Source organism: Pelmatolapia mariae, linkage group LG10_11 (genome assembly GCF_036321145.2).
Source record: "Pelmatolapia mariae isolate MD_Pm_ZW linkage group LG10_11, Pm_UMD_F_2, whole genome shotgun sequence".
NCBI classification, from domain to species: Eukaryota; Metazoa; Chordata; class Actinopteri; order Cichliformes; family Cichlidae; genus Pelmatolapia; species Pelmatolapia mariae.
This window is the reverse complement of record NC_086236.1, coordinates 58,447,394-58,464,821: the sequence shown is the minus strand read 5'-3', so window position 1 is coordinate 58,464,821 and position 17,428 is coordinate 58,447,394. Positions and strand designations below refer to the sequence as shown.

The 17,428-nt window shown below is 41.6% G+C and overlaps 2 protein-coding genes across 5 annotated transcripts; one reads left to right on the top strand and one right to left on the bottom strand.

The window, feature by feature from the left end:
- Nucleotides 1–1,365: 1,365 nt before the first annotated feature.
- khdc4 (KH domain containing 4, pre-mRNA splicing factor) lies at nucleotides 1,366–11,342 on the top strand. Of its 3 annotated transcripts, none has more exons than XR_010094975.1 (14): nucleotides 1,366–1,502; nucleotides 1,913–2,090; nucleotides 4,301–4,429; nucleotides 4,523–4,602; nucleotides 4,699–4,751; nucleotides 4,843–5,021; nucleotides 6,016–6,227; nucleotides 6,715–6,775; nucleotides 7,667–7,718; nucleotides 8,108–8,436; nucleotides 8,750–8,896; nucleotides 9,370–9,451; nucleotides 9,545–9,630; nucleotides 10,520–10,553. XR_010094975.1 is itself a non-coding variant. In XM_063485219.1 (14 exons), exons 1-14 carry the CDS (start codon nucleotides 1,474–1,476, stop codon nucleotides 10,771–10,773), a joined length of 1,899 nt encoding a protein of 632 aa, XP_063341289.1. In that variant the 5' UTR covers nucleotides 1,366–1,473; the 3' UTR covers nucleotides 10,774–11,342. The 3 variants fall into 3 exon arrangements, 2 of the variants coding, with proteins under 2 accessions (XP_063341289.1, XP_063341290.1); XM_063485219.1 differs by having other exon boundaries at nucleotides 9,342–9,451; nucleotides 10,520–11,342; XM_063485220.1 differs by lacking the exon at nucleotides 10,520–10,553 and having other exon boundaries at nucleotides 9,545–9,658.
- Nucleotides 11,286–15,062, bottom strand: LOC134635733 (NADH dehydrogenase [ubiquinone] flavoprotein 1, mitochondrial). Of its 2 annotated transcripts, none has more exons than XM_063485221.1 (10): nucleotides 14,814–15,062; nucleotides 14,297–14,382; nucleotides 14,026–14,196; nucleotides 13,738–13,921; nucleotides 13,474–13,663; nucleotides 13,137–13,349; nucleotides 12,864–13,030; nucleotides 12,696–12,777; nucleotides 11,780–11,925; nucleotides 11,286–11,644 (listed from the first exon to the last, which is right to left on the bottom strand). In XM_063485221.1, the coding sequence occupies exons 1-10, from the start codon at nucleotides 14,895–14,897 to the stop codon at nucleotides 11,549–11,551; spliced, it is 1,419 nt and encodes a 472-aa protein (XP_063341291.1). In that variant the 5' UTR covers nucleotides 14,898–15,062; the 3' UTR covers nucleotides 11,286–11,548. The 2 variants fall into 2 exon arrangements, with proteins under 2 accessions (XP_063341291.1, XP_063341292.1); XM_063485222.1 differs by having other exon boundaries at nucleotides 14,297–14,379.
- Nucleotides 15,063–17,428: the final 2,366 nt, after the last annotated feature.

Sequence of the window (17,428 nt, the reverse complement as noted above, 5' to 3'; positions counted from 1 at the left end):
CCACTGTATCACCAAGCAACCTAAACTGTTGATATAAGACAGGATGGAGCCATGACTTCATGTTGTTTATGCCAAATTTTGACCCTACCATGAATGTCACAGCAGAAACTAAGGCTCATCAGACCAGGTAGCATTTTTCCAATCTTCTCTGCTCCAGTTTTGGTGAGCCTGTGTAAATTGTAGCCTCAGTTTCCTGTTCTTTACTGACAGGAGTGGCACCCAGTGTGCTCTTCTTCTGCTGTAGCTCATCAGCTTCAAGGTTTGTCATGTTGTTTATGCAGAGATGCTGTTCTGCCTTAGTTGTAATGAGGATTATTTGAGTTACTGTCGCCCTCCTATCAGCTTGAAGCAGTCTGTCCAGTCTCCTCTGACCTCTGGCATCAACAAGGCATTTTCACCCACATTTCTCTCCATATTTTCTAATTTTGTCTTTTTGTTGAAAACCATATAAATGATTGTGTGGAAAAATCTCAATAGGTCAGATGAGATCAACAAGCATTTACCTTCAAAGTCACTTAAATCAGCTTTCTTCAGCAATCTGATGCTCGGTTTGAACTTGTCGCCATGTGATTAGCTGATTAAATACTTTTGTTAACAAGGGGTTGAACAAGAGTACCTAAAGAAAACATCAGTGAGTTTGGGGCTGATTACACAACAGGACATAGGTGAGGGTGGACCACGGAAACCAAGACTCATGGCAAGAATACCAAAAAAAAGAAAAAGGAAAAGACACAAAAACACAGCAGAACATCAATAAAACCAGAAAGCAGAAACCAAAAAGCAGTATTAAACAGAAATACAAAACTGGAAAACCACACCAAATGTGTTTCATTGTCTTTATTATTATTATTATTATTATTATTATTATTATTATCGCTATCATAGTGCTGTAAGTGTTAAACTTCAAACATCAATCTTATGTATGATCAGTCCATACATATATTTACTGACTGAACATCATTCATTTGGCTTACTGTCACAGTTTAACTGACAAATTATGCCGCATTTAAAGATGACTGACTGAATATGTTAAAATTTGCGCATTTGAAACCCTAACAGAATATCAACACAAATCAGTGCAGTAACCTGTGTCCTTTCATTTATGAGGTTTTTAAGTAGATTAAGCAGGAGTACACCTGCTAAAACTCACCTTGTCATGAAGCCTGTCCGGCACCTCAAGGGTTTTCTCTTCACTGGAAACTCTGATATCGCCTCAAGAGACACTGGCCAAGGGTAGCACGACAGGTGAGGAAGAAGCATCCCACCTGAACCTTCTGTTTTTTCCCCCTTTTGAACACACTTGCTGGTGTCTGGCGCCCTCTCGTGGCGTCATTGAGCGAGAACAGCAGTAACCGGAGGCGGAAACGGTGAGACACGAAGCGGCTAGCCATCAGCACAGCTGACTGTACGAGCTGTGCAGAAGTCTGGAGAGATTTTCCTCACAGGGATTTTTTTCTATTTGACGAAACATTGATGTCATTCTGTGGGACTCAGAGCAGCGGGTAAGCCTTTAAACCCGAACAGTTTTTGTATTTTTATTGTGCTGTTTGGCCGCCGCCTTTATGCTTTCAGATAGCCGGCTAGCTCGCTAACGTTAGCCGCCTTATGTAATCATGGCCGTGCTGTCGCGCTGCAGTTGGCGAGCAGCTCATGCTTTTTATCCTGTAGCTACACAAAAACAAAATATTTTTAAATAATTGGCAGATTGTGACCACATTAAGGCAAATTGAATACAAAGGGGAAAAAACCCTGTTAAACCACAGTTCTAGTTTCCAAAGCGTCAACAATAACAGCATTGGGTGTTGTTTGCTTATCCTCACGGTTGGGTTTTTTGGGGGTTTGTGGGCTGAAGTGAGGGTTATACAAACTTTTTTGACTAGTTTAATGTTTTTTTTGTCTTTCTGTGCTCTAGCCGCCGCAGCAAATGGGACCAGCCTGGGCCCGGGTCTGGTGGGATGGGGGAGGCTGAAGCTGCACCCACCGGGGCTCTGGATGCTGCTGCTGCTGTGGCTGCCAAGATTAATGCCATGCTGGTGGCCAAAGGCAAACTCAAACCCTCACAGATAGGCAACCCCGGGCCGCCTGATAAGGTAATGAACAGCATGGCTGTCCTTGTATTAATTACTTTTGTTTTAAAGGCGATTTTATAAATTATTGAATCCGTTGTTGTGCCAAAAAGTGATTGCCTGCCAAAAACTGATATCCAATGTTTCTGTGTATTTTTTATGTGTAACATCTTTAGGTATGTTGGTAAATAGACTTCGGTGAACAGGGTTTACAAAGGGGTTATATATAGAATTAAAAAATGATCTGTTTTTCAAGTATCTTTACAACTCTGTGTTATTGTACTTACATTATAACCAATCCGGTCCTTTATCCCCACTTAAAATATTTTTACAGAACTATTGTAATATTTGCTGCCATTTCTGCTGTCCTCTTGGCCAACTTACTCTTACAAAAGACATTTTTAATGTTAATGAGATTTTTTTAACTGCATAAATAAAGGTTATATAAAAGTCACTGCCAAAAACTGATTGCGGCTTCCACTTTGTTACACGAATGTTGTTTGCAGCTCAAGATGACTTTATGTCATCCATGAGGGATGCATTTGACATATGTTTCACATATTATAGCCCAACAAGTTACCTATAGCAGTTTAAATACAAGCAGTCAGTTTTTGGCAAATACCGGAAATCAGTTTTTGGGAGACAATCACTTTTTGGCACAACACCGTAATAGAGAAGCGTGGTACCCAGACTGCACTATACAAGGCTGTTTAATAATTTCGGGGTGGATGTTGTGATTGTTTAACCTACAGTATACAAAATACTTTGCCCAACATCTTCATATTGTAGGGCCACTGTTATTTTCACTTTCTCCTGGAGAGATGATCTCTACCTGAAGTCAAATTATTCAACCATTACTCCATAGGGTCCAGTACAGTAATCATTCAACTTTAATAGAGCTTTTTTTATTTATACATTTATGTTCATCACACAAACTCAACAACTCTATCGCAGCAGTGCTGTGTTGACCTGTGGGTAAAGGTGCAGAACATATCAGCAGGCTATGTTATGAAATGGAAAACGCACTGTGATCATTTCTTGTAATAAACACCGAGATTCTGTGGGGCGGTATTATCTTCTGTCCTTTCGTAACGGGTGTGTTCAATGAGGTAATAAAGGAAGCACCTTTTCTTAGTACTTGGAGAGTTCAAGCAATTAGGAAGCTTCCAAAGGAAATTAGACTTTTATAGTTATTCCTATTACCATAAGCCTTATGTGTTCTTCCTGGGGTCATCCATACACTTATATATATGTGTACATGTGACCAGCACTGACAAAGACATAAGCAAGATATTCATATTCAGATATTATTGAATTTCATAGAAGATAATTAAGAAAACAGGATATTCAAACACAACAGTGTCTATTTAATGACATTTGATTTAAAGCTTTAACTGTATTCCCACATATTTTCTCTCTTGTCCTGCATTTTTACACTTAGACTCCAACATCAAGGTTATAAGATAACATATACTTCTTTTTTTCAGCAGTTAAATATAAGTAAGTAAAATGCAATAGAGTGCAATCAAACAAATGTCTTAATAACGAAGTAGAAACTAATCTGAAATTAAAAACAGTGAAGTAAAATTAGTACATTTTGTTTTTGCATTGCGCATGTACACTTCACGTCCACCAGATGTCACTCTTTACAGTTCCTGCTGGAAGAGGAAATACTGCTTTACAAACCTGTAAAATGGCTTTTTAGTGCTCACATATTTAATGTGGAGGGGTTTGCAGGTGATATTGCAGATTAATGAACAGGACCGCTTTCTCTTTAATGCTTTAAAGATTTGTTGCATCAACATTGTGAAAACAGTGTATTTTATGCGAATAAGAGAGCAGCTTAAAATAGTTTTCAGAGTTATTCCAATTTTATTAAACATTTCTGTAACTGGATTTTCTTAAACACTGCACATATCCAAACTGAAACAAAGAAACACAAACTCCCTTGTTGACAGCGTCCTCCCGTTCCACAGTCTTGACTTGAGCTCGGCTGAACAATCATGTCACAGTGCGAGTCATTGCCAAATAAAAGGCGGCAACATTTTCATTACCTTGTTTTCAAAGTCTTTGGAAGCCAGAGTCGTAATTGATAATAAAAATCTATCAATTGCCAAATCCTACATGAGCGGAGACACAGGATTATTTTGTTAAAATTTATGTTAAGTCTCCAGTATAAAATACTGAGCTGTGCCTTGACTGACGCATGCTTCTTGTTCCGTACCCTCTTTCAGGTCCTCGGTGTCGGAAAGCCTCCAGTGCCGCCAAAAGCCAAAGACGACCTGGTGGTAGCTGAAGTTGAGATCAATGACGTCCCAATTAATTGTCGAAATCTTCTGACACGCGGGCAAACGCAGGATGAGGTCAGCAACAATAAGGATGATATTTTAAAAAATTAGGTCTGTTTCTTAGCTAGTGTAATGTGTTTTGTAATTTTTAATATGGTTTGTCCACAGATCAGTAAAGTGAGCGGTGCTGCAGTGTCGACCAGAGGCCGTTACATGACGGCAGAGGAGAAGACCAAAGCGCTGACGGGGTGACTGTCTCTCATTTTCATAAACTGAACTGATAATAGACCCGGTGTTTGATGTTTTTATGTAAACTCGGCCTTGTTTCTGCTCATTCCAATCAGAGATCGACCTCTGTATCTACACGTCCAAGGACAGACAAGAGAGCTCGTTGACAGTAAGTATTCTTTTAAACTTCAGTCAGTCATAAACGTTTGTCTTTGTGTAGCTCATAATTCGACTGACAGTTTCTCTCCTCCCTTTTCCAGGAGCAGTTAATAGAATCAAGGAGATCATCACAAACGGGGTGGTGAAGGCTGCAACTGCTTCATCATCCTCTCCATCTTTCTCCTCTACTGGGGCTTCAGTCACAGTTTATCAGCAGAACAACCTCCCTACACCTTCACTGCCCCCTGTGACCCACCACAAACCACACTTTCAGTCAGGGGTAAGGCAGTTCCCACATGGATGCAGGTCATACTCTCTGTTTCCACCTAATTTTGAAGCACCAATCAGTTTACCAGTTGCCTCACTTACTGTTTTTAGAAAAGGTGAGGGGGGTGAGATCATAGTCATATTTAATGGATGCCTTCAAAAGAACAGTAAATAGGTTGCTTTAGATTTTATACACGTCAGAAGTGTAAGACTGGAAGACTTCAAACGTCTAGTGCAGACAAAGAAGCTGCGATCGTTTGAATGAAAAAGACATTTGATTTGAATCGCATCCAGCCTTCGGTAGCAGTCGATTTAACAACACTTGGAAAAAAAAAGGACATTAGTGGTGTGCGATAAATACAGAGGCACTACTGCCAATACCGATGCTTTTAACTTATAAAGGTAGCTTATGTAGGGGAGAGGGGTGCGCCATGATTTATTAGATGAATAGGCATCAGTTTAAAAATTCTGAACACATTTTAATAACCACTAAATCCCTGTAACTGTTACTTTCTATAATAATTAGTTAACACAACAAAACCTTTCAGGTTTTTGAAACTGGATTTTTTGGAGACCTGGAATGTAAATGCGCCTGTTTTTAAAGGACTTCGGTTCAAGTTCTGTTGTTTAAATGTGTTATAGGCTTTAAAAAAAAAAGGGGATAACACAAAACACAAAAAGGTTCAGACATTTTTCATAGTGCATGTTTGAGATATAGTTTTCTCATTTAAAAAGAAAAGAAATGTAACAGAATTAAGTGGGACACATTCTGACCTTAGAGGATAGAAACAAAGTATCGATCCGATACCAGTAAAAGCATTTCTTGATACTGTCGATATTTGGAATGATCAGCCTACCTCTAGACATTCATGAATTTAAAAATGTTTGAAGATATACTATAATGTCAAAAGGGGGGCATAAATGTAGGGGGGGACTGAAAACTGTCAGTATGGTAATGTGTTTAGTCATAGTTACTGCAACCCTTCGTATTTTCTTTCATTTCTCAGATGCATTTTGTTCAAGATAAGATCTTTGTGGGCCTGGATCACGCTGTCCCGGGCTTTGCGGTCAAAGAGCGTGTCGAGGGGCCCGGCTGTTCATACTTGCAGCACATCCAGGCTGAGACTGGGGCCAAAGTCTTCCTCAGAGGGAAAGGATCCGGCTGTTTGGAGCCTGCCTCTGGACGAGAGGCCTTTGAACCCATGTACATATACATCAGGTGGGTATCATCGATCTTTGCCCACTAAAGACGACACACGCTAATGAAGCGTTGTCACAACACTGCAACACTCTGGAGTTTTCTGCAGTAAAGTGGAGTCAGAATTTCCAAGTTATTATTATTTTATTTTTTTTAAAGAAAAAAATTAAAGTAAATGTGATTACTACTGTTTTTACCAGTGCCTGGTGGGATGCAATTCACTGTAATGGCCAAAAGGTGGTGGTAATGCAACTACAAACTATTTGCCACCCACTACTAAACAATAACATTAAAAAGTTCTGATTACCGGGTGTTAGAATGATAAGATAAGACATGAAGCCCAAAACTACTTCAACTGTCATATAGTTCTGTGTAATTTTCATTTAGAAAAATTAGAAAATGAAGTCCGGTGCAAATATGTCACACGCAGAGTCATTTGAGAACAGTGGATTTCAAATATTGGTAGTTTTCCATGATTATGAACTATTTTTGCTGTTTTTCTCTCCAGTCACTCGAAACCTGAAGGACTTGCAGCAGCAAAGACTTTGTGTGAGAACCTGCTTCAGACAGTGAGTACTCCAAGTGTCCGTTTTCCCCATTCCAGCTTCAGCAGACGGTCCTCAAGCATTAAAACCAATTTTCAGATGCTCCCTTATCCACAGGGTTGCACAGCAGGTAGCTCTGCATATTTGTTTTGCCGGATATTTACTGCAGACGCCTTTCCTGATGCAACCCCAGAGGGATTTTTGTCTCCTCTCGGGATCGAACTGGAGATCTTTTGCTTGTTAGGCAAAGGTGCAAACCCCTACACTATGGAGTCACTAGACAGTCCCTGAGCATTAATAAATAATAAGTAAGTAATGAGTGGTGGCCTGTCACAGATTAGTTATGAAAAGTGTTTTGTTTCTTTTTTAACAAAACAACTGGAAACAGTAATGGTGCGAGATCAATATTGCAAATGAACAATTAATTAAATCGCTGGTGGCACTGATGTTTCCACACTGTGTTAACTCTTTAAAATTATTCCTGTTGACACTCGCTGGTGATAAAACGAAAATGTTTTTAAACTAAGCAAAGAAGCACGCACTTCCTTGTGGTTTAAGGGATCACTGATCTCAGCTTCTGCAGATGCGCACATCAGTTACAGAGCTGTAGATAGTGAAGGATTATTTGTGTGCTGCACCACAAGCGGAGACCACAAGTATTTTCTGCAGACACAGCCATTTTCTTAAAGGTGGAGACTCAAAGGGAGTTTGTGCTGTTAATGTTCAAAGGCGTTTTTTGTTTTGTTTTTTTTAACTGAAACTTGATAGATCTCGTTCTTTTACAGTTGGTTTTTACATTTTTTTTCTTTTATAATGGTTACATTATGTTGAACTCGTGTCTTTATAGGATGACTTTAAAAGTAAAAAATTTTTTAAACTATTAACAAGATTAAATGCAATGTTCCTCTTTTCTAGGTCCATGCAGAGTATTCTCGCTTCCTTAATCAAATGATGCCAACACCACAAGGTACTCCACAGCTGGTAGTTTTTCTGTAGTTTCTGTTGCTGTGCCAAAGCTCTTTTTCTTTAACTGAAAGCTGTAAGATTCTCAGTCTAAGGAGCTTGGAAAGAAAAGCGTCTGGACTTCTTTAAGTTGCTTGAAGACGTTTCACCTCTCATCCGAGAAGCTTCTTCAGTTTCAGTTTCAGAACTGAAGAAGCTTCTCGGATGAGAGGTGAAACGTCTTCAAGCAACTTAAAGAAGTCCAGACACTTTTCTTTCCAAGCTCCTTAGACTACGATGACCTGGATGACTGAGAACCTTCACAGACATTCTCAGTCTAACACATCTGTTTATTGACATCTCTGTGAGAGCCTCACTCTAGCTGTTTTGCTTGTTTCTTTTGTTTTTATTCAGGCTTCGGACAGCCTCCAGTAGTCAATGGGATACCTCCTCAACCTCCTTACTACCCCCCTACTGGCTACCAGCAAGGCTACCCACTGCCTGTACCCCCACCTCAGCCTCAGCCACAGCCTGTCCCTTCACCTTACGCTGTCCCGCCTCCTGTGCCGATAGTGGCTGCCGCTGGTGTTCCCTCTCAGTACCCTCTCCGCCCAGCTCCAGCTCCTATTCCTGCTGCTGTCCCTGTACCTGTACCTGTCCCCATCCCTGCCCCTGTCCCCACTGTAGCTCCTGCACCCACACCTGCACCAGTACCTGCTCCTGCTCCTGACATCTTGCCACAGGTAGGATTCATTGTAACATGGCCTTAAAACTAAAGCAGGCATCCGGAAACACAAATAAAACAAGATTGTGTAAAATCTTTGACTGTACAACAATCCCATTTTTTTCATAGGTCCACTTAACTCTTTACTCATTGAAAGCCAACTAGGAGCAAATCTAATCATCTGACACAATCAAAACTTCTGCACAAAATTAGATCTTTGGATTACTACTTCTTAAATTTTACTTTTATAAACTGAAACCCTCGCCATGAATATGTGTCATCGCAGGCAAATCAGTAACCAGATGATACTGTTGTTTTCGTCTTTTGTGCAGACTCTAGCCCCTCCTGTACGTTTACCTCCCTCTGCTGCAGCACCACCCAAAGTTTCACCTCCTGCTGCCCCAGCCAACCCACCACAGAAAAGACGCTTTACAGAGGAGGTGCCTGACGAGACAGACAGTGGCCTGCTGGGATACCAGGTGATACATTTCTTTTGCATTTTCACCCCCTCATCATTCTCTGGTGGTTTTTTTTGTTTTTTTTAAACACCCCCTATATTTTATTTTCTCCACATCGTGGTCTCCATGTTTGTTTGTTCCCTGTATGTATGTCAGAGTCCTCATTGTCACGAGTCACCTTCATGAGCCGAGGAAGCACTCTTACCTCTCTTTCCGATTTCTGTCTCCTAACATTTCATCTTTGCTCTCTTCAAATGTCTTTTGTACCTTGGTTGAGATAGCTTGGAGAGCTGTTAAAAGTATCTTTCATAGTGGACGGGAAAATATCATTATAATCACAGGTTTGTGGTAAGCTAGCTTTTTTTCACTTTGGTGTTGTAAATAGGTGTGTATCGTTTTTTAGTGTCAGGGCAGGGCTTAGTTGAGGATGTCTCCTAATCGTGCCTGTGTGTTTTTCTGCTCATAGCATGGACCCATTCATATGACTAATTTAGGTGCAGGCTTCTCCATGGGCAGCCCTGAGAATCCAGGATCCCAACCACAGAGTTCCTCCAGCCCGTCGTGTGAGAGGGACAGGTGTGCAGATTTTACACAGGATGTTGTTCAGGTTAATAATATTCACAGGTCAGTGAGAAGAGTTCACTCACTCCCTCTCTTTGTGTTCTCCAGTAAGCAGCTAATGCCTCCACCCCCCTTGGCTGTGAATGGAGCGAGACCCAAGGTGGAAGAGAGAAAGGCACCGCAAGGCCCCGCCGGTAAGGGCGTTATCCTGTGGATTGACAAATCCCTGCCCAAATCCAAATCACGGACTGTGACCCTCTTATAAGCCTGGCCTCAATTTTATTCACAGCCTTAATGTAGAGCTGTAGAGTCAAATGTAAATCCTCTCCCTGCTTACTAGACTATCAACATTTCAGTTCATTGAAGCTGGATGTCTGTTACATAAACCCCCCAAAAACAGATTTAGTTTAGTTTTTCTAGATTTAATATTAAAGCCGCTCCTGGTTTTGTGGCTGAGATAAATGCAGCGTCCGCCACAATAAGCCTCAAACGGGCTTTTCCAGGATTCTGATGCTGTGACTATACATCTCAGGATAATGAGGCGGAGCTATGACTCAACACCTTTTGTGCGCCTTCAACTCCTTTTTATAAAGGAGTGCGATTATGTCGAGCCGTGACGACATCATCAGTCTGGATTGTCCGACGTTCGTTTTCCTCCCTCGCTAACGAGAATCTCTCCTGTTTTTGTGTTTTTCTCTTTTTCTCTGTGTTTTTCTTCTCTTCCATGTGTTTCCGGTGTGATGATCGATATCGGTTGGGGGTGGGGCACGACTCGTCCTGTGACACCGTCTTGCCGCTCGATTGGACGGCCCCTGACACTGTCGCTCCCCACCAACCAATGGCTGCTTTCGAATGGCCGCCACCCCCCTCCTCAAACCGGCTGACATAAACGTTGATTTACATTTGATCTATTAACTTTTTGTTTCTCCCAACATGTGTTTGAAATAATTACCTTTGACTTGAAATGAGCTGCTGCTGTTGTTGTGTATGTTTTCTCTCTTTTTCTTTCTCTTCTCCACATGTGCTGCCTTTCTCTCTCTCTTTTTTCCTGTTTTTTCTTTTGCTCTCTTCTTGCTCTTCTAGCACCTGCAGTAAAAAGACTGAAAACAGGTTTGGTGGCATACACCGGCGGCTCTTCTGATGAAGAGGAAGACCATCCCACCTCAAAAGCCACCTCAGGGCCAGGTAACCCTGGGGCAGTTCCCCCTACCTCCTCAACTACCACCACCACAACCACCTCAGGCTGGGCACAGGGTTATCGCTGCCCTCCTCCACCACCCCCTCGAGCTAAAACACAGCCGCAGCAGCAGTCTATACCTTTCTGGATGGCACCCTAATGCAGAAAACAAAATCTGAACTCACCGAGTGCTTTCTGCTGAGTCTTACAGGATATTCACCCAAACTGAGCACATCTGTTCATCACAAGGATGACTCGTAACAGCTCTGTGTTGCTTTCAGGATTTAGCACTTGGGTCTAAATGGACAAACTAAAGTTTTGTAAAGACTCCCATTTGTTTGTTTGACTGTCATTAGTTATTGTTCAAAGAAGGACATTTGCCGGAGTGATACTTCAACCTTTAGTCTGGATGTATAGATGGTCAGTTGAGCAATATTCTGCCTGCCTTCTTGGTCTGAATCGAGGGAAAACCTGCACCAGCTCAGCTGTGTGTCTCTGTGAAATGATAACAGACTGTAAATCACAGACCAGTTTTCCTTTCATCCTAACACATCTTTTCCTGTTCCCACCCTCTTTTCTTTCCCCAAAGTAAAAAACAAACAAAACAAACATCAATCACTTAATCCTTTCTTGATCATCTCCTTTTTTTGTACAGATCATACTGGACATGTACGCAGTGAAGCATTTGAATTTATTTCTCAAGTTTATGAAATAAAGCTAATTTATTGACGTATGTGTTCATTTCTTTCATTGCGCCGTGCATCAGTTAACTAAGTTGAAGATGTCATTGCTGCATTTATATCACCAAAGCAGACTGGTTGTCCACACATAGCTTTTGCGATCAGGATAACTTTGATCAATAAGTAATATTTACACTTAAAATAAATGATCTATGGAATGATTTGATGACAGACTGAATGGGAGGCATTTCACTTTCAGATCATCTCGATCTCTGGCGCCCTTGCGGGATTTTTCTTGTTATACTGAGCAATGCGGCTCTCCATCACTGGCCTGAAGTGGCGGATCAAACCCTGCACACACAAAAGGAAAAAACAGAGGATAAACGCCCCTGACTCTTCACATTTAGCATTTGTTTTGAAATTGAAGGCTCGGTTTTACTGAACTTGAGTTTAAGTGCTTAAAATGCCTCTGAGAAGAAATCTCACCTGCACAGGCCAAGCAGCTCCGTCACCGAGAGCACAAATGGTGTGTCCCTCTATCTGCTTACTGAGCTCCCAAATCATGTCAATTTCTGAAACTGCTGCCTCGCCTCGGACAAACCTCCACATCATTTTATCCATCCAGTCCACTCCTGTGGGAGAAAAAGGAGAAAGGAGTTGAACAAGCATTATAAAATTACAATTCCTGAAACCTTTAAGCAAAGTTTTACCTCGGAGGAGTTCTTATCGACCCTAATCTTAATCCAATTCTAATAACGACTTAAAAACCTATTTGATATCTTAAAATAACAGTTGTAGCTTCCTTTTGTGTTCTTCACAAACTAATAATCCAAATCCTGAAGCTAATTGATTAAATTACTCACACATTATGACTCTAGCTTTACTAAGAGAATGAAACGAGTGCTGTTGCACTGCTTGTCCAAATTAATGCAAAAAATTATACACATTTAAAAAGGCTTTTTCTAACCGAGATCTAAAAAGCATAAACTTTCACTCAAGACTTTTTTTTTACATTACATATGTGCAAATAAAATGCATCAATACAGGCTCAGATTATGATTAATTTGGCATAAAACCTCTGTTTTACCAGTATTATGTTTTCAATGCTTCGATAATTGTACTCTTACAGGTATATCTTACCTTACCAGAGTGTTTATTTTGCTTTAATAACATATTTGAGCACTTTCACACCTATGTACCCTTCAGGCATGTCCTGAGTAGTAAAAGCTTCACCTAACCCTGATGTTCTTGTTGACAGTTCACACAAGTGCTTATTATAGCTCAATGAAGAGAGAAGAGCACTGTAAGGAATGTAAGGAGGATGTAAAAAGATTTTAAAGGGTGAGATGATGGATGTTTTAACAGTTACTGCCTGAGCCCAGTGTTGAATGTAGTTCCTTACCCTCCCTGCAGGGGGTGCACTGTCCACAGCTCTCGTGTTTGTAAAACTCAACCAAACGTGCAATGGCTCGGACCACATCGGTCTGCAGAGAAGACACATCAGTCAGATTTTCTTTCTGCTGTCACTGAGGAGCCTGTGAAACGTGCAATATTTCAGGCAACTGTTTACCGATTTATCCATGACTATGACAGCTGCGGTTCCCAGGGCACTCTCTGCACGAACCAGGTCATCGAAATCCATCAGCACATCATCGCACACATGCCGAGGGATAATGGGAGTGGAGGACCCCCCTGGGATCACTCCTAATAGATTGTCCCAGCCACCTCTCACTCCTCCTGCACCAATCATATGAGAGAAAAGAGGAAAAAAATGTGTAATGTTTCATAAACTCTTCATGGACAGAACTGGATTAAACACACACACACACACACACACACACACCTGCATGTCTCTCTATCAGCTCTCTCAGAGGAATAGACATCTCTTCCTCCACTGTGCATGGGGTGTTTACGTGACCAGAGATGTTGAACAGCTTCGTCCCAGAGTTCCTCTCCCTCCCAAAGCTGGCAAACCAAGCGCCGCCTCGACGACAGATCGTAGGCGCCACAGCAACTGTCTCCACGTTGGCCACCGTTGTTGGGCATCCAAACACCCCTTTAGGGAGAGAGAAAGAGAGCAGTAAATAACTATAATTAGAATATAACCCTATTTTGCAGTTTCTTAAACCATAATTAAGTGCTGCAGGATATTGGAGGCTGCTGTGGAGAGTTTACCTCACCTATGTCTGCAGGGAAAGGCGGCTTGAGCCGGGGCTTCCCTTGTTTGCCCTCAAGAGACTCGATTAGAGCCGTCTCCTCTCCACAGATGTATGCGCCTGCTCCCCGCATAACAAACACATCAAAGTCATACCCAGAGCCGCAGGCGTTCTTTCCAATCAGCCCTGCTTTGTACGCCTCATTAATGGCCACCTGTTTGAAGAAAACAATTAGGACAAACGCTCTTCATCCGTGGACTGTTTGTCACCCATCCATCCATACATTACCTGTAGGTTTGATGACTCATTGTAAAACTCCCCTCTAATGTAGATGTACGCGGCACGAGCTCCCATGCCTCTCCCAGCCACCAGACAGCCCTCTATAAGCTTATGGGGGTCATGACGCATTATCTCGCGGTCTTTACATGTGCCAGGCTCCCCCTCGTCGGCATTCACCACCAGATACTTTGGCCTACCACACAGCAAACGCGGAAAGTCACAGACACGCAAACAGATTATTTATTCATGAAACCTTAGCATCATTGACAGGTTGTTTCTGTTCCCTCTTGCTCCTACCTGCCATCGCTGGGTTTGTTCATGAAACTCCACTTCATGCCTGTCGGAAATCCTGCTCCTCCTCTGCCACGAAGCCCCGAGATTTTCACCTCATTCAGGATCCAGTCCTGTCCCTTCAGTATGATCTCCTTGGTCTTATACCAATCTCCTCTTTTTAGCGCTCCTTTGAGTCTGGGAGAAAAAAGGGAAGAGAAGACCAACAGAGAGAGATAAGGTGTTTCTACAGGTCATTAGAGAGTAATGAAGGTGGTTTTACTTCAAATACTTTTACCTCCAGTCATGTCGGCCATATAAGTTAGTAAATATCCGATCTTGGTCACTCAGAGGACCAAATTTGGTCTTTTTTGGCTTCACCTGCTGGAAACGAGAAAAGTTAAAAAAAAAAAAAAAAGGTGTGGCTGAAAAAAGCAGTCAGTCTTTCTGGGTTTGGACATCTGCTGCCTTAGACATTCTGTAATGTTTTACTTCTGAGATTAATGCTGAGGTGATTTGGCGCCATATCAACAAATTAACAATACAACTTTTGTGAAGCTTAACATAAGACTACTTCTGAATTAAACCCAGGAGTACTTTATAGGATTTTTTAAAATTGCACAACACGCATTCATCTTTGTCTTTTCCTGTAAAATCTACAATAAATTTAATAATATAGGGGGGGATACACGTTTAAGGACCACAAGTTGCTCTAAAAACCTTAGTGGAACGATGTGGATAATCTTATTTCACTCACAAACGTGCCACTTTCTTCTCTGTGCTGTGTATTGGTGCGTGACCGCAGGCCTACCTACCTGTGGCTGCACAGCAGTGCTGTAGGTGAGTCTTGGAGCAACCTGACGCGCCACAGCGCCCCACAGCATCCGCGGAGGCAGCATCCTGCAGGGGGCCCAAGACACCCACCCCCAGCTCACTTTTAAACTGCTTTAAACTCCAAAGCTGCTTCTCCCAGGGTCTACGTTTTCTTAGAAGATCGAGTCGACTTTTAAACATCGGCTGCCGAAGGAGCTGCAGCCTACGCCTGCTGGTTCAGCTTAATTAAACTAAGAGGATTAGAGACTACGTCACGTCCTGCTCACGGAAGGTACCCATTAGGCTATGTTATGTACGCGCACGCACGCACACAGAAACAATTATTGGGTCACCCAAAAACTATATGCGCACTAATATGGAAATTGTCATGACAGCTGATCAGTGGCCATGAGTACTATTCACAGAGAGTCACTTAGAAGAGTGACGAAACGTTTCTCCCACTGAAAACATTAATTCCAGATGAACAGAATCAACTTTTTGGGATTTCCTTACCTGGCTGTTTGAGCGTGCATCGAGACAATTATTGGGTCAGTATCAAAGCCACATCCTATCGTTTTTATTAAGGGATTTTGTGCACAGTTTACATGGTTATGTACGAATTATTAATCTGAAAATAAACATGGCCTCCTGGCATGGTGGTGGGGGGCACAGATGTATTTATACCATCCGTGAGGCCTGCTTTGCCACTTGGGTTGGCATTTCACTTGTCTTGGTATTTTGTGTGCTGGTTGACTGGAAAAGTTTACTGGAACACTTGAGGTGATCACACCTCAGCTTTTCCTTTTAATCTTCTGTGAAAATGCTCCATAGATGATTGAACTTGAACTCGAAACACACAAATGTTACTCACTTTAACTGCAGCCGAGTTCCACGGTGAGACAGAGCCAGAACAAAATTAGGACCATGAAAGCAAACCAGCCACGGTTTATTTTATTATTCACACCTGTGCCTTTCATAGGTCAGAATGACTTCCATGTTAAAGACCTGTTCACTTTTTCCCCCCACACCATTTCCAGCTCAATCACTTAAACTAAGAAATAATGGGCTTAAAGTGTTGCGTGCAAGTTTATTTCCTCTGGGTTAGGGTTAGGGGGCAGAAAAAGGGAGCTCAAGTTCAACCTCCATTATGATCCAAAGATTTTCCCCAACAATCACTTCTTCAGTTTACGAAGAATGATCAGAAAAGAAGAAAATATCCAGTGAGAGGCAGTTCTCTGGAGATTGGCCAGACTGCTTCCAGCCAATACGAAGGCAACATCAACTCAAATAACCACTCGTTACAGCAAAGGAACGCAGAAGCAACACAATTAACTTTGAAGCAAATCGGGGTAAAGCAACAGAAGACCACACTGGGTGCCTCTCTTGTCAGCTAAGAACAGGAAACTGAAGCTACAATTCACACTGATAAGACAAAATTGAACAAGATGAGCAACTTATAAATGTGCAGCAACTATGTAATGGTATAGTGTCAGTTTTGAATATGGAGTGTTCCAGTTGTGAATTCAAGAATCAAGACAGTTCTGAAGGTAAAAGGGGGCCCAGCTCAATACTAACAAGGTTTACCTATTAAAGTGGACAGTGAATGTAACAGCCAAGCAAGTAAACATAAGAAATATTTAAAATAAAATATTATGGTAAATGGCCTGTATTTGTATAGCGCTTTACTTAGTCCCTAAGGACCCCAAAGTGCTTTACACTACAATCAGTCATTCACCCATTCACACACACATTCACACACTGGTGATGGGAAGCTACATTGTAGCCACAGCTGCCCTGGGGAGCACTGACAGAGGCAATATTAAAGTAACAATAGTATAAATAATCAATTCGATTTTTTAAAATCCAAACAAAACAAAAAGAGTCATTAAATAATCTGTCTGGAATCGGGACAAACTAATATTTGAAACAATTACTCTTTCATCTGTCAGCATAACGATGAACTTTGTAAACAAACAGTAATCGCTGACTGAAAACACAGTGCCAGCTCAGTCTATACCTTCCTGTCAACTAGCTCAGGCATGCTTCATTTCCCATCACTTTTCACCTTTTCTGACAATGCCATTGAAAGCATAACTGACACCTCAATGAGGTGATATTTCACCAAGATTAGCTCATATTACAGATCACTTACTGGCACTTAACAAGAAATGTCAGCACAAAAATGTTAAAAATAACAGCAGCACTTTTTTTCTGCCCACATAGCTCAGTCACAACTATGTAATTATTAAATGTTGGGGGGTCCTTTTAGTTTAAGTTTAAATTCACTAGTATTACAGATATAGTGCGTTATACTAGATCTCAACTCTCCGTGGATTTTGACATCAGACTTAGAAAATTGCCTATGTGCTAGTTTTTAAACCCCAGAGAAGAGGGACAGATGGAGGGCAGTTAGAGAATCAGGAAGTGCAGAGGAATTTGTAAGGAGGAAGTGAGAGCAGCTATGAAGAGGATGAAGAGTGAAAAGATGGCTGGTCCTACTGACATACAGTACCTGTAGAGATATGGAGATGCTTAGTAGAGGTAGCAGCAGACTTTTTAATCAGTTTGACATAATCTTGGAGAGTTGGAGGATGCCTGACGAGTAGAGAAGAAATGT